A 12,706-nucleotide genomic window follows, 5' to 3' on the forward strand; every position below is an offset into this window, starting at 1 on the left:
CACATATCCACCTGATTAGATCCAAATGTCTGATGACGGAGACTCCACAGCCCACTGGGCTCAAACAGTCTATTATCAGACACTCCATGGCAGCTTCGGATGTTTGTTTGATGTTTTTTTCTTTTCTTTTTGTCCTAAAAGGATCTGCTCAACGTTATGGCTGATCTGTGTATACGTGAAAGTAACTTACAGAATCTGTAACATGCATTTTTTTTTCGTCACTCGTCTCTTTGTCTAATTGAGGCCAAATCATATAAACATTCTGACCCAATTAGCACATATCACAGCATCCCACAAACATGTTAACTTCTCCACAGCTTTCATGTGACAAACTGATTGTGAAAAACTGCAACATCTGAACACGAAACAGCTCAATGTGCCTCTCTGACCCGTTTTGAAAAGTATTCCTATTGAAAAAATAAATAAATAATGGAGCCCACTGACCTCATCAGTGAGTGTTGGAACCTCTGACACGGGGAGTGTAATTAGTGTGAGACCAGAGCTGAAAATGAGTCTTTGAGATGCAAGCGACCCGCGCTGACCTGGTTCATTAAAACGGGTCACAGATACTGCTGAATTGTTTATTGTCCCACGCTGAAAATGGAAGCATCAAGTGGTTTGCAAAGTGTTGTGAAGAGCAAATAGGAAATGTTTGACTGCATAACTTTTTTCTTTCTTTTCTTTTTTTCAAAGAAATAGTCAGTAAAGACCCAGATCTCTTGTCTGGGGACATGTTTATGGCCAGAAGGGGGCAGTATTACCCCAGACTGTTGCAAAAGATTATAGTAAATGGAAACTTTGTTCAGGATTTAATAGATATTAAGTCACATTTATATACAATATACACATCATTTTATTTTTTACAGAACATTATAAGCTTTATTCAAAATACTGTGTGCAGTTTTTAAATGTAACACACACAAAACTATAAAATGGTTCAAGATAAATGTGATTCACAACAAGGAAATAACACTTTTATCGTTTCATTATCCATTGCATTTCCTGATTATTTGTTCTCGTCGCCTTAGACAACTGTTTATCAAATCTGGACTAATGCCAATAAAAACAGGTACATTTTGGAGCATGACACCTCAGTCAGAAAAGAAGAACAGTCATGTGACTTGTCATGCAGTCCGCAAACTGTCGGGCCATTTTTCATGATTTCCTCTTTCAGCTAGTTCCATTGTTTCCTGTGAGGACGTGCGGCTGCATGCAGACATCCTGGCTCTGTCTGACTGTAACCCAAGAGGTCGACGATGTGATTAGTGAAAACATTCACAAATGACTGGACTGTATCCCATTTTAGCTGTCCTGAAGATGTCAACATGTGTCATTTGTCATCGTTATCTGATAGCGCCCCTCCATTCAGTCGCTGAAGATAACATCAGCCACATTTGAAATGAACTGAAGAGAAACATGAGCAGTTTGCATATTGCATATGAGACCGGCGTTAAAAAAAAAAGAAGGAATTACAGAGTTTGTATTTGCATCCAACTTGAAAAATGGTGACGCAAATTAACCACTAAACCTTCAAAAGATCTACCTTAAACAGAAATTACAAGGACGTTAGAAGGAATGGACATATATGTCTTTTGTAGCTTGACATAAAGTCACACAGAATATATAGAGACAAGTAATGAAAGCAAAGTAACAAAATAATCTTCTAAATCTTTCTATAATGTATATATTTATTTTATCATTATTTTTAGGGAAAACAGGAAGAAGGAAAGTGATCAGTCATTGTGCTCTGCATCAGTTTCCTGTGTTTGTGGCTGGAAGTCACCTCCTGACATGTTTACAGTGCTGTGGATCTCGGCTTCGTGCTCTCTGGCTTTGGCGCGCAGCTTGGCGATGCTGCAGGAGCGTAGCTCCTCTGAGCTCGGCCCCTCCGACCGCTCCCACCTCCCAAAGCCCTGGGTCACGGGCTGCTTACGCACACTCAGCGCCGGCGTTGGATCCTTTGTCCAGCCGGGGCTCTCTCCTTCCTGCTGCGCCTCCCACTGCTCCCTGTCAGGGGATTCTGTTCGGTTTAAAGTTTTGCTGACTTTCTCAGAACTTTCCTCATTGTCTCGTTTCACATGAGAAAGTGCAAACTGGCCCTGCAGCTTCAGCTGCCGCCTCATTTTGGCTCGACGGTTTTGAAACCAAACCTGCAAAGAAAATAAACAAGATGGTAAATAAAAAGGAGGGAAAATCTAGATTCACTGTAAAAATCTTCCGTAATAGTGATCAGATTCGGAGCTAAAGATTTGTTTTTAGTTAGCTTTTAGTTTGTTAAAGGGGAACCAGGGGATAAATACATATATAGATATTAATATAACAATCAAGTACTTCCATTAAGATAAAGTTTTTTTTTTCCCTTTGTATTTCAAGCATTCTGAATTTGTAAATATGGATATTGAATTGCATGAAATCAAGTATTTACGTCATACATTTCAAATTTGAGAGGAATTCTAAAAAATGCTTAAAATCGTGTGTAAAAATGCTTCAGTGCTTTGTTTTTTTGTAATATCAAGATATAATAAGATATTTTATGGGGAGAGATGACAGTAAAGTAAAGTGATGCATGGAGCTGCTGTCGTTCACAACTTGCTCCGACAGATCACTAGAAAATTGCTCCAGCGCAGGTACACCGCCAACTACTCATCAAACAAATGATACTTTCTTCACCATTTCAACTCAGTCTGGGTGTTTTTTAAAAGGCCACGCTTAATTTGATGTATTTTTTAATCCAAAATGTTACGTTGTAACACGATTTCGATCAGGGGGTGGGCATTCCTGGTCCTCGGGGGCCGGTGTCCTGCATGTTTTAGATGTTTCACTGCTTTAACACACCTGATTATAATTAATCATCGTCATCAGCTTGTCATCCAGGTCTGCACAATTCTGTTAATGACACAGTCACTTGTGTCATGGTGCAATGAAGCAGGGAAACATCTAAAACCTGTAGGACACCAGCCCTCAAGGACCAGGAATGCCAACGTTAAGCTTGATGTGCTAAGGCTAACGTTAGCTGAGAAGCAGCTGTAAGGAAAATAAAGAACAGTGTTTCTAAGTTGGATTTAACACGTAAAATACACGGAAGAAAAACGCCAAAGTAGCAGTAAGGAAGTCTAAAAGTGTTTCATTCAAGCTGCTATGCCACCAAACAAGTTTGCTAATGGGAAAAAATAATTGTGTGGAGATATTTTAAAATGCTTGCTTCAAGGTCTGTCTGTCTATTCTGTCATAACAACTGTGGAGGCGGAGGACCATCGTGACGCGCTACACCTCGAGTAGAGAGATGAGAGAGTGAAAAGCTGGGGAGATAACGAAGTTGAACTGGTTCAAGTCTGTAAAACATTAGCATCATCTCCAGAAACTTTGATGGAGCATCATGAGGGAACATTGTTGATGCTGGGCAGCTATACCTTCTCATCACACCTGCAGTTCAAGTCCATGTCTGACGGTATTAAAGGTGCAGTAAGTCATTCCAGTCCTTAGCACTTTTGCTCATTTTAAGTGGATTTTGTCTTCATTATTTCACTTATTCATAAAGTTAATGAATAAATAAAACACTAACTTGGGCCATATTTGCATATTTGAGGTAGTGGACACACATGCGTTTTCAGCTATGATTTAAATTGCATAACTGTACTGTAAAATATCACATCAGTTCAGGTGTTAATGTTAATGCATATTTATCATTTTCATAAATCAGACCATGTGCACAATAATAACATTATTCAGATTTATAAGAGCCTGAGCACACACTTTACTCAAAAAATACATTGTTTAATCAGGGACTAGTTGCTTTTCCATGTGTCCTAGGTCTATATGAGATTTAGATATGATTAGATTTATTTCTGGTTTCTCTGTCCATTAATTATAAAAACTCCATTTGAAAAGTATTTTAAAACAAATATTCATTATTTCATCTGGATATACTGTATATAGATACTGCTGTATTTTAAATAATACAATTAATGCTGTATTTTACGTTATGTTTCTTTGGGTATTGATAAAATATTATTGAATTGTATTGAATTCAACAGAATTTTACAGTTTATTTTGACACTTAAGAGCAGGGTATTTTATTTTGAAACACATAATTACATATTTCTGTCCATTCCCATAAAGAGATATCTGTCTCCCCTCACATGAAACCAGTTACCAGTCTGGGTGTTAAAAACAAACAACTTTTGCTTCTATGAACATTCACACTAACCTTTTTGGGCACTACATTATTTATTAAGAACTTTGTATGTATACATATATATGTATGTGTATGTATATATATATATTAATCTTTTCCCATTTTTAATTGAATTTCCCTAATCTGTTATTCTCTTATCTCTTATCTGTTATTCTTTTAGACCTTTTGTTTCATTTTCATGCTGGTTCCTGTCTTAACTTTTGCTTTTGTTCTGCAAAGTACTTCTGTAAGTCTAGATCTGTAAGTAAAACTGAGCTGAAGTATGTTTGTTTGCATGAAGAGACAGGCTGCAGTACTGATGTTTGAGCGGCTCGGTGAGAACCCGACCTGGACTCTGGCCTCGATCAGATCCAGTCTGAGGGCCAGGGCTTCTCTCAGGAAGATGTCTGGGTAGTGGGTGGTCTCGAAAGCCTTCTCCAGCTCCTCCAGCTGCCAGCTGCTGTAGTTGGCTCGTGCACGCCGCTGCTTCACTGGCCTCTGTTCATCTGGAAAGCACCGCGCGAGCACCAATTAGACAATCGCCAACGGGTGACAGGGAACTAATGGCTCTAGATTGGATAATTAGCGTGGCAATCATTAGACCCATTTTAACACTGCTTGATAATTGATTGTTAGTTACGAGCTGTTAGTCTTTTGTAAACATTTACGCTGCAGTCAGATGGTGCTCACAGCCTGTCTTAAAGGCTGTGGCTGCCAGGTTGGCTGGGCTACATGTCAACAAGTCCAATATCGTCCAATCAGTCCCCTTTCTGGTTGCCAGCGCGGCCCAGGTTTGAACTCACCTATGCCCTCTGAGAGCAGCCCCGTCCCAACCGCCTGTGTGGCCAACAGCAAAGCCTCCTTGCATGGCTCTGGCTGCAGATAATTCCTCAGGGAGTCGTAGCTAATGAAGGGCCCCGGGATGAGGATCTGAGGTGGAGAGCCCAGTCTGGTTGGAAATGCAGGAAAAAAGTGAGGTGAATGGAAAACTGGGAGGAAGGTGGATACCAGTTGGCCTGGGCTAAACATGTCCACAGGAGTAAGAGTCCAATGTTCAAGGGACGGTCCTCAGAAAAGGGCCAGGGTGATATATATCCAGTACCGCAGAGAAGATGCATCCACCTGGTCGCTGGAGTGGCTGAATGCAGTTGAGGCGCTCAGCGCAGGTAGAAGGTGTTGCCTGAAAAGAAAAGGTAAGACTTGAGTGCTGGAGGTGGTCTCACCTTAGTCTGCCCCCCCTCCCCTTCTCACCTGGTCACATGACATTTACACAGACAGATCTTTGGGACTGTTTCTCAGTAACTGGAAGTAAGTGAGACAATAAACCTATAACTCAAAGCATTATTGTTTCAGCCTTTATTGTACTTATCGTTAAGTTTTCCTAATCACATCCATCCAGTTATCTATTTCTGAGATCAAACATAAGTGCTCCCAGCTCTTCTTTCTTTCTGCCTGTCCAGGACAAGTGGCAACATCTTCGGAGATATCAGCGAGGACGTTCTTTTGAAGCTCTCTGAACTCCCTTGCCTGACCAGTTTGACGCTGTTGTGAGAACAAATCACTGTAACGGAGACGTGATGAAAACAGTTGCGCCGCTCAAATAGTTGTGGGACAAAAGCAAACAGAGAGGCAGCCTGAACAGCAGGTCCCAGGACAAACACACTCTTTCTAATTCCTGCTAATAACCGGATGCTTGCTTTGCTGTTGATCTAATCTTCGGCTTACGGTGAACTTCTGTTTTCTTTTATGTATTTTCCAACATTTACAACTATAATGACAAATAGCAGAGTTGCTACAAATCCTCAGTTAAAGCAACAAGTATTTGGTGTATTGACCAAAAGCATTATTTTCATTAATATACATCATTAATGTACATGCCTGAGTGCGAGATAAGAACTGTAGTCACATTCACCATATAAATCGCATCAGGAATAGCTGTAAACGGACTTGTACAAAAGAATCATATAAAGACTAAACAGTTAAAGATGTTCTATAGGATGTTAATATAATCTAAGCATTAACCCGTCATGTAAGTATAATAAGCATTCAAACTTTTCCACAAAAACTTGTATTTACCTTCTCAATTCCTCCTTAAACAGCAGGACAGCGACGCAGAGCCGCTGGGATGTATATCCTCCTTCCAACTTGTAATGTTTGCACTGATGAAACGCATGACAGGACTTTGTTCACACGCCTGTGCAACATCTTGTACTGTGCAGAAAGTAAACACATTTTGGGATATAAGACTTGCAAGTGAAGAGAGGGACAAAAGATGAACCCCTAACTGCTACTAAATTGTGATGACATTATGAAAATGCTTTTCCATTGTCTGTAACCGGGTCGGCTCAAAGGAGGAACCTCTGATTTGCGGTTGTTACCAAGCACCCAAAGGATTTTTCACCCTCCTTACATATCAACACATTAACAGTGAAGGGAGGAAGATTGTTTTTCCTCTGACTAAGCCAGCTGTTGTGCAACGCTGATGGATCTCTGATGATACGAGCAGCAGAAATGTCTGCCTGAATTAAACCCAGGTGCGTCAATTAATACAGACACGACAGGCCGCCTCCCTGACAGCTCACGGGTTCAGGTGGTGGTGGAGACGCAGCTGTCCGTGTTGTCACCACCCGACGGGGCAGGTGGAGGGGCTTTGATCAGGTCGCAGACGTCCTGCAGGAGGGAGCAGGTCCGAGCGCCGCTGAGTCACAGGATGGTCATCCTGACCGAGGCTCCGTCACCTGTGTGGCCTTTTCATCCGCACCTGTTCAAACACGGAATTAGAGCCCTGCAGGAGGTAATAAGGAGGTCGGGATTAGGCGTTAAGCAAATTTGGATTTCTTTAAAGCTTCAGTCGAGAATGAAAGCTGATATTTGGGTAAAGCAAAAAAAAAAAAAAGAAGATTTTGTGGTCCTGATTTAATCAAAGCCAATTAAACCATTATTAAATTGGAAGCCAAATCCTTTAGCTTCAGGGAAAAGGTTATTATAACTACATTTGAATTCCCCTAAAATTTATATTTAACAATTAAAAATAATTTCACATGCAGCTGACTAAAAGGACCTTTTGTAGCCATTTTCAATCAGCATTTTTGATAAATATGGTTTAGGGACAGACTGAAAGAAGGATGTGAAGGAAAATAAAAGGATGGTGCCTGTTTTGAGCCGTGGCTGAATAAACACCATGTGCGGTGGGACTGATGACTGACTCGCCACCTCCGTGTGTTCCTGGCACACAGGTAGTTACAGGGATTTCTGCTCTGTCTGAAAGCAGACCCCTTTTCCCCCACTCCCAAACTACTCTGTTTGTCTGTGCCTGGATCCTTTAATGCCCATTGATCCGGATAATCAGGGACAAAATTGGTGAAAACCAGTGGGGGAGGTTTTGACAGCAGTTGCTCAAAAGAGCTGCTCGTGGATAATTGAAGGAGGCATTAAGACAACAATGTTAATGGCTAATGCCAGCCTGTGTTGGTATTTCTGCTCCCCGGATGACAAGGCAGCGCTGGAGATCCACGGCGAACATGACAATCATCATTTCGCTGTGGAACCGTCACCTGCAGACACAGCCTTTGCATTTATCCGTGGGTTTAGCGAGTCATTAATGACATGCCCCTCACAGGTCTTCAAGCTTGAAATGACTTGTTTGAGCTTGCACTTAGTCATTGAAAACTTTCAAAAATATAGCTACACTTGAAACCAACCCAAAATGTGAGCTTTTGGCTCTTGCTTAAAGCCCCAGCCTTGTGAAGAGGTTTTTTCTCGACGGCGTTACATCCACAGACAAAATGTTCACAGTCCTCAGTTAAATGGTAGATGATGGCAGATTTAGTTGGTCATATATAGCTCTGGCAAGTGGGGAATCACTTTAAATGTTTTTAGATACTCATCATACTCAGATAAAACCCTGCCACGATATTTAGGCTGTATTTAATCCCAAAGCCCGCTCTTTCTAACACCAAGCCATTATTCTGACTTAGTTTCAGAGCGTAATGCCTTGTTTCTACAATAGACTGGCTGGACAGAGTCGCTGTGATGTCACCAATAGGTTTTCTGAGGAGGGTTTTGAGGCCTCCTTTTCCTCATAGTGCTTGGCAACCAGTACCCGACTGGGCGTGCCGAACAGGCCCAGCAAGCCCACCTTTTGTCAAAGTTAGCCGTGGCTACCAGCTCTCGTCCACCGATCCACGCTGGAGTCGCTGCGATGCTGCTATAAAACGTTTTAAGCAAAATATCCCAGTTCAAATGTTGCTTTACTGGCGTAATCATACAAATCAGCACTAGCTGCCGCTCAGCTAAGCTTCAGCATGACGATGACTGACGAGCAAGTGATGCTGGCTCGCCATTGGCTGATCCGCCACCAATGACAAGCCTACACCCCTAATTATATAAACGTTTATTGCTTCATGTAAATGTACTTGATCTTACAGCTTACAGTAGTAATACAATTTCATTACATAGTGAAACAACTCAAATAAGTGTGTTTTTTTTAAAACATGCATATTATTTACGCTATTCTAGCCAGGACACGATGCTAGCACAGCCTACGAGTTCTCTAGAAAATCCACCACGAGTTGAAGTTGTTGGATGCACACAAGGCAACTTGCACTCTGAAAAACAGCAGAAAGACGTGTTTTGAAACTGCGTAAGAGATTAAAGTTCCTGTAGAACTAAATGGATGAAACTGAAAGGATGTATCACAAGTTCACAGAAGTGTGTAAAAAAGAGCCATGAACTTAACCAGCGAACTGAGTTGCCTAACTGACCGAGTCAGTGATGAATGAAAAGAAGCAAGTGTTGATGAAATGTTTTTGACTTAATCATTGGTGAGCAACTTTATGGACACAATAATTAGTTGTTTTTTGTTGTTTTGTTTAAAGCACATCCATTGTATTTTGAAAGATTTTTTTGTGGTGAGCAAATATTATTCTTGCAAATCTATTCTGCTGTCAGAGGGCTTGAATTTAAAAACGTTCCAGCGTTTCTACAGTCGGACAGCTAGCGGTTAGTGACATGCTGTCTTTGTGTTGCTCTTCATCTGACGTTGTCCAGAGTTGAGCCCCCCAACTTTACTACAGGATGGCTAGAGTTAAAAAAAAAACAAAAAAAAACTCTCAGGCTTTCTATGTAGGTAACTGTGAATTAGCCTAGCACAACACAACTAAAAAGTGGCAATTTAAGCACAGATAAGACTTTTGTTTGCTCAGATTGAGTGTTACCTCACTTGGAGGGGTTACAATTACAAAAAACCCCCAACCATTTCTGTAAACTCTGTCTCTTGCTCACTCAGGATTTAGAGCATGTTGTGCCGGAGCCGTGCGGTGGAGATACAGCTGCTGTATCAGTGTCTCTGCTTGTGCGTGACCATCCTCAGACTCGGCCCACATCTAAGATTGTTCATAAGCAAACATACCATAATGACGTTTGCTCCATTTACAGCCTAGATCTAGATCTGAGGTGTTAAAAAGGCTTGCGAGTCTAACTGAATACAAACAAATGGCCCATGTCTCTGTTTGGATCTGAGCTGTGATCCCCCGTTGTCCCCTGTAGGGGCTTCATTTAGAAAACTCTGGTTATACAAGGGGACTTGCTGGAACTAGTATGAGGAAGGGAGTTAATTGTTGTTTGTTCATTGTTAATTTATTCATTTTGTCATCCACTTGGAGGCTGTAGGGTTATGTCACACTGAGATCCCACGATGCTGATGTTCCATGTGTCTCCATGCCTGTCGCTACTTTGCGCTGCCTCATACCTGCCAAAGAGGTACAGGGGTGCAACAAAGACGCCCCACCATTCCACATACAAAAGTTTGTCAAGCGTCTGTCTGCTGTTGGGTTTTGAGCAGAAAGTGTGAACCACAGTTTCATAGTTATGAAAAAAAACAAACGCTCATAATCTGTTTCAAGAAAAAAACACGGATGATTTTTAAATGTAATGATCTGGATTCTTTCCCCCTCCTCTCAACGCTGATAGACACGGCTGAAGTGGATTAACTTTCTGGCCTATGTGTGATAAGATCTGAACAAAGCACATTATTATTATTCTTTCTCATCCACTACTATGGCACTTCAGCTCATAAAACAAGACTTCTGCCAAATGTCATGCAAAGATGGATGATTATCATCAGCTCTGCTGTCATGGGAATTTATCTGTGTGGCGTAATTCGCAGGCTTGAACAGCAATGAGCACATATTCAATATTTAATGAAAGTATAAGTGAGGCTTAAGGGTTGTCACTTACGCCTCCGCTGTTAATGACATGTCACATTATCATACTTATCGGACTGGGTCAATCTTAACTGCAATTACTAGTCTCATTTCTTTTTAATACATTGCAAATGTTGGATCATTTTGTCAACCTCTGCTCAAACACATCAATGTAGCATTTTCTGGCTGCTAGAATAATGATTTCAGTGTCAACTGTGAGCACAAAAAAAATCTATTAGTGTGAACTAGGATTGGTATAATTCAATCAACACACCTAAAATGTTTGTATCTTGAACAAAAAGTGTATTTCATGGCTGAGGAAGCCCCTATGCCTGGTGCCTCACTCTCCCTGGTAATAGTATCCCATAGTGAGCAGGTTGATTGTTTTAGTCCTGGATCACTGGCCGAGGGATAAACCTGAGAGCCCAGCCTGCTTTTCATGTCAAAACCTTCAAGGGAAAGCGGCGACAATCCAAGAGCAATCACACTTGAGACATCAAAGTGCCAGCGAGAAGAGAGGCGAGAGCTGGTCCGCTTCTTTTTTTTCCTCATGCAAGCCAAGTGCAACTCAAGCGTGGAGTAAGAGGAGATGATCTAAGACGAGGGTGCCATTGAGAGGAAGACGAAGAGCAGACAGATGTGTACGGGCAGGTAGCAGCACATCAGAGGCCCTTCTGCTGGTCACATTCCTGCTCGCTGCTCATTCACTGTCCGTTCCCACACGGCCAGGAACCCAGACGGTCCTGAACTCGACTTCAAACATTCACGTCGTTTAATCAAGAACAGAAACGAGTATCGTCAGGAAAACACCTGAAAAACAACCAAACGTTAGAGGTTTATATGCATGTGATGGATACGTCGGTCCAGTAGTTCCCAGCGTTAGTAGGGCCCCCTCCTTATGGTCTGAAGCTAAACCTGATACTGCTGGAAGAAGTTTTCCAAGTCCCCAAAATCAGCCCCGAGGCCCCATCTCAGCCCTTTGTTTGTGAAGGGCCACGACGACCAGGGTTAAAAAGTTCTCCTTTAACCATTGTCTGTGTTTGAAATTATGCAAGTCCTTAATCGGAAATGTCTGACAGCACATGAATACCTCATCACTTATCCTGGTCACCTCGTGAAAAGTGCAACATGAAAATATTTAATGCCTTGAACGAACATGTCGAGCGCGGACAAAGGCGCGGCTACATCTTAGCAGCTGCGTTTCAGGGCAATCCAGCCTGGCGAGATGAATAAAGTCAGAAGCTGTTAACTTGTCAGTGGCCTGGCCTCCTCCACCTCCACCACCACTGCTTCCTCGTTAGCTGTCACTCATCTCTGTTCCGCCTCACCGCCGCCCAGCCAATAAGATGCTGGCGCCCGACCAAGAGCACAAGCTGCTAAGACTTGTGTAGTTAGTTGATTGATCGCCGTAAACAGAGCTATTGGCCAGTTATAGGACACCATACAGGTGCAATTAACACATCAAACAGAGGGAGCATTGAGGGACGAGCAGATACGGTGCATGATGGGAAAGACATGACTGGATTTACATATATGAACAAGTTAATTAGGAGTGGATGTGTGAATTCATTAAGGGGATTTACAAGGTTGCAAAGACATTCATTTATTCAAACTGTGTAGATCTTGGAAGATTAGGACTGTCACAACCCAGTCCATACATCTCTGATACCTTTTGTTTTTCAAATAAGTAAAACAAAACTGGTTTAAAAAAAAAAAAAAAAAAGTGGAAGTTTTGGGTGAACTTTTGCGTTTGAGTGGCGTGATTCCTTTTCTTTTAGATTAAAAAGACATGATAATAACGGAGTGACAGCTGCTCCCACTGACCGGTGTGGGCTTGTCTCGCCATCAGGAAGCCAAACCAGTGTCAAGTGCAGATATGAAGTAAAACCATATTTGTTTTTAATTACTAACCACAGAAATGCAAACAGATCCGTCTTAAATTCAAATGCACTCCTATTATTAACTAATTTCAATCATTACAAAAAGTTTTCCATTTTGCCAGTATATCATGTTTTTCCTCTTCTGATGTGTTGAGTGAAAACAACGGAACTGATCCAGTTATGTCTTTTTTGTTTTTTTTCATCTTTTATAGATTAATTATTACATCACCAATTCAAAATTATTTATATCCGTGACAATGTGATATACAGTATTTGTCACAACATTACAATCACATTACATTTTAATTTAATGGTTGCAAAGACATTCATTTATTCAAACTGTGTAGATCTTGGAAGATTAGGACTGTCACAACCCAGCCCATACATCCCTGATATCTTTTGTTTTCCAAATAAGTAAAATAAAACTGGTTAAAAGGAGCATTTGAGGA

At 41.4% G+C, this 12,706-nt stretch overlaps 1 protein-coding gene across 1 annotated transcript; it reads right to left on the minus strand.

Annotated features, from left to right (window-relative positions):
* Positions 1-869: 869 nt before the first annotated feature.
* On the minus strand, positions 870-7,749 carry si:dkey-43p13.5 (visual system homeobox 2). Its single transcript, XM_061712612.1, has 8 exons — positions 7,729-7,749; positions 6,936-6,959; positions 6,779-6,844; positions 6,251-6,354; positions 5,277-5,354; positions 4,978-5,123; positions 4,523-4,680; positions 870-2,150 (listed from the first exon to the last, which is right to left on the minus strand). Exons 1-8 carry the CDS (start codon positions 7,747-7,749, stop codon positions 1,734-1,736), a joined length of 1,014 nt encoding a protein of 337 aa, XP_061568596.1. The 3' UTR covers positions 870-1,733.
* Between the last annotated feature and the right edge of the window lie 4,957 nt (positions 7,750-12,706).

This window comes from Cololabis saira, chromosome 21 (assembly GCF_033807715.1).
Source record: "Cololabis saira isolate AMF1-May2022 chromosome 21, fColSai1.1, whole genome shotgun sequence".
Lineage (NCBI taxonomy): Eukaryota > Metazoa > Chordata > Actinopteri > Beloniformes > Belonidae > Cololabis > Cololabis saira.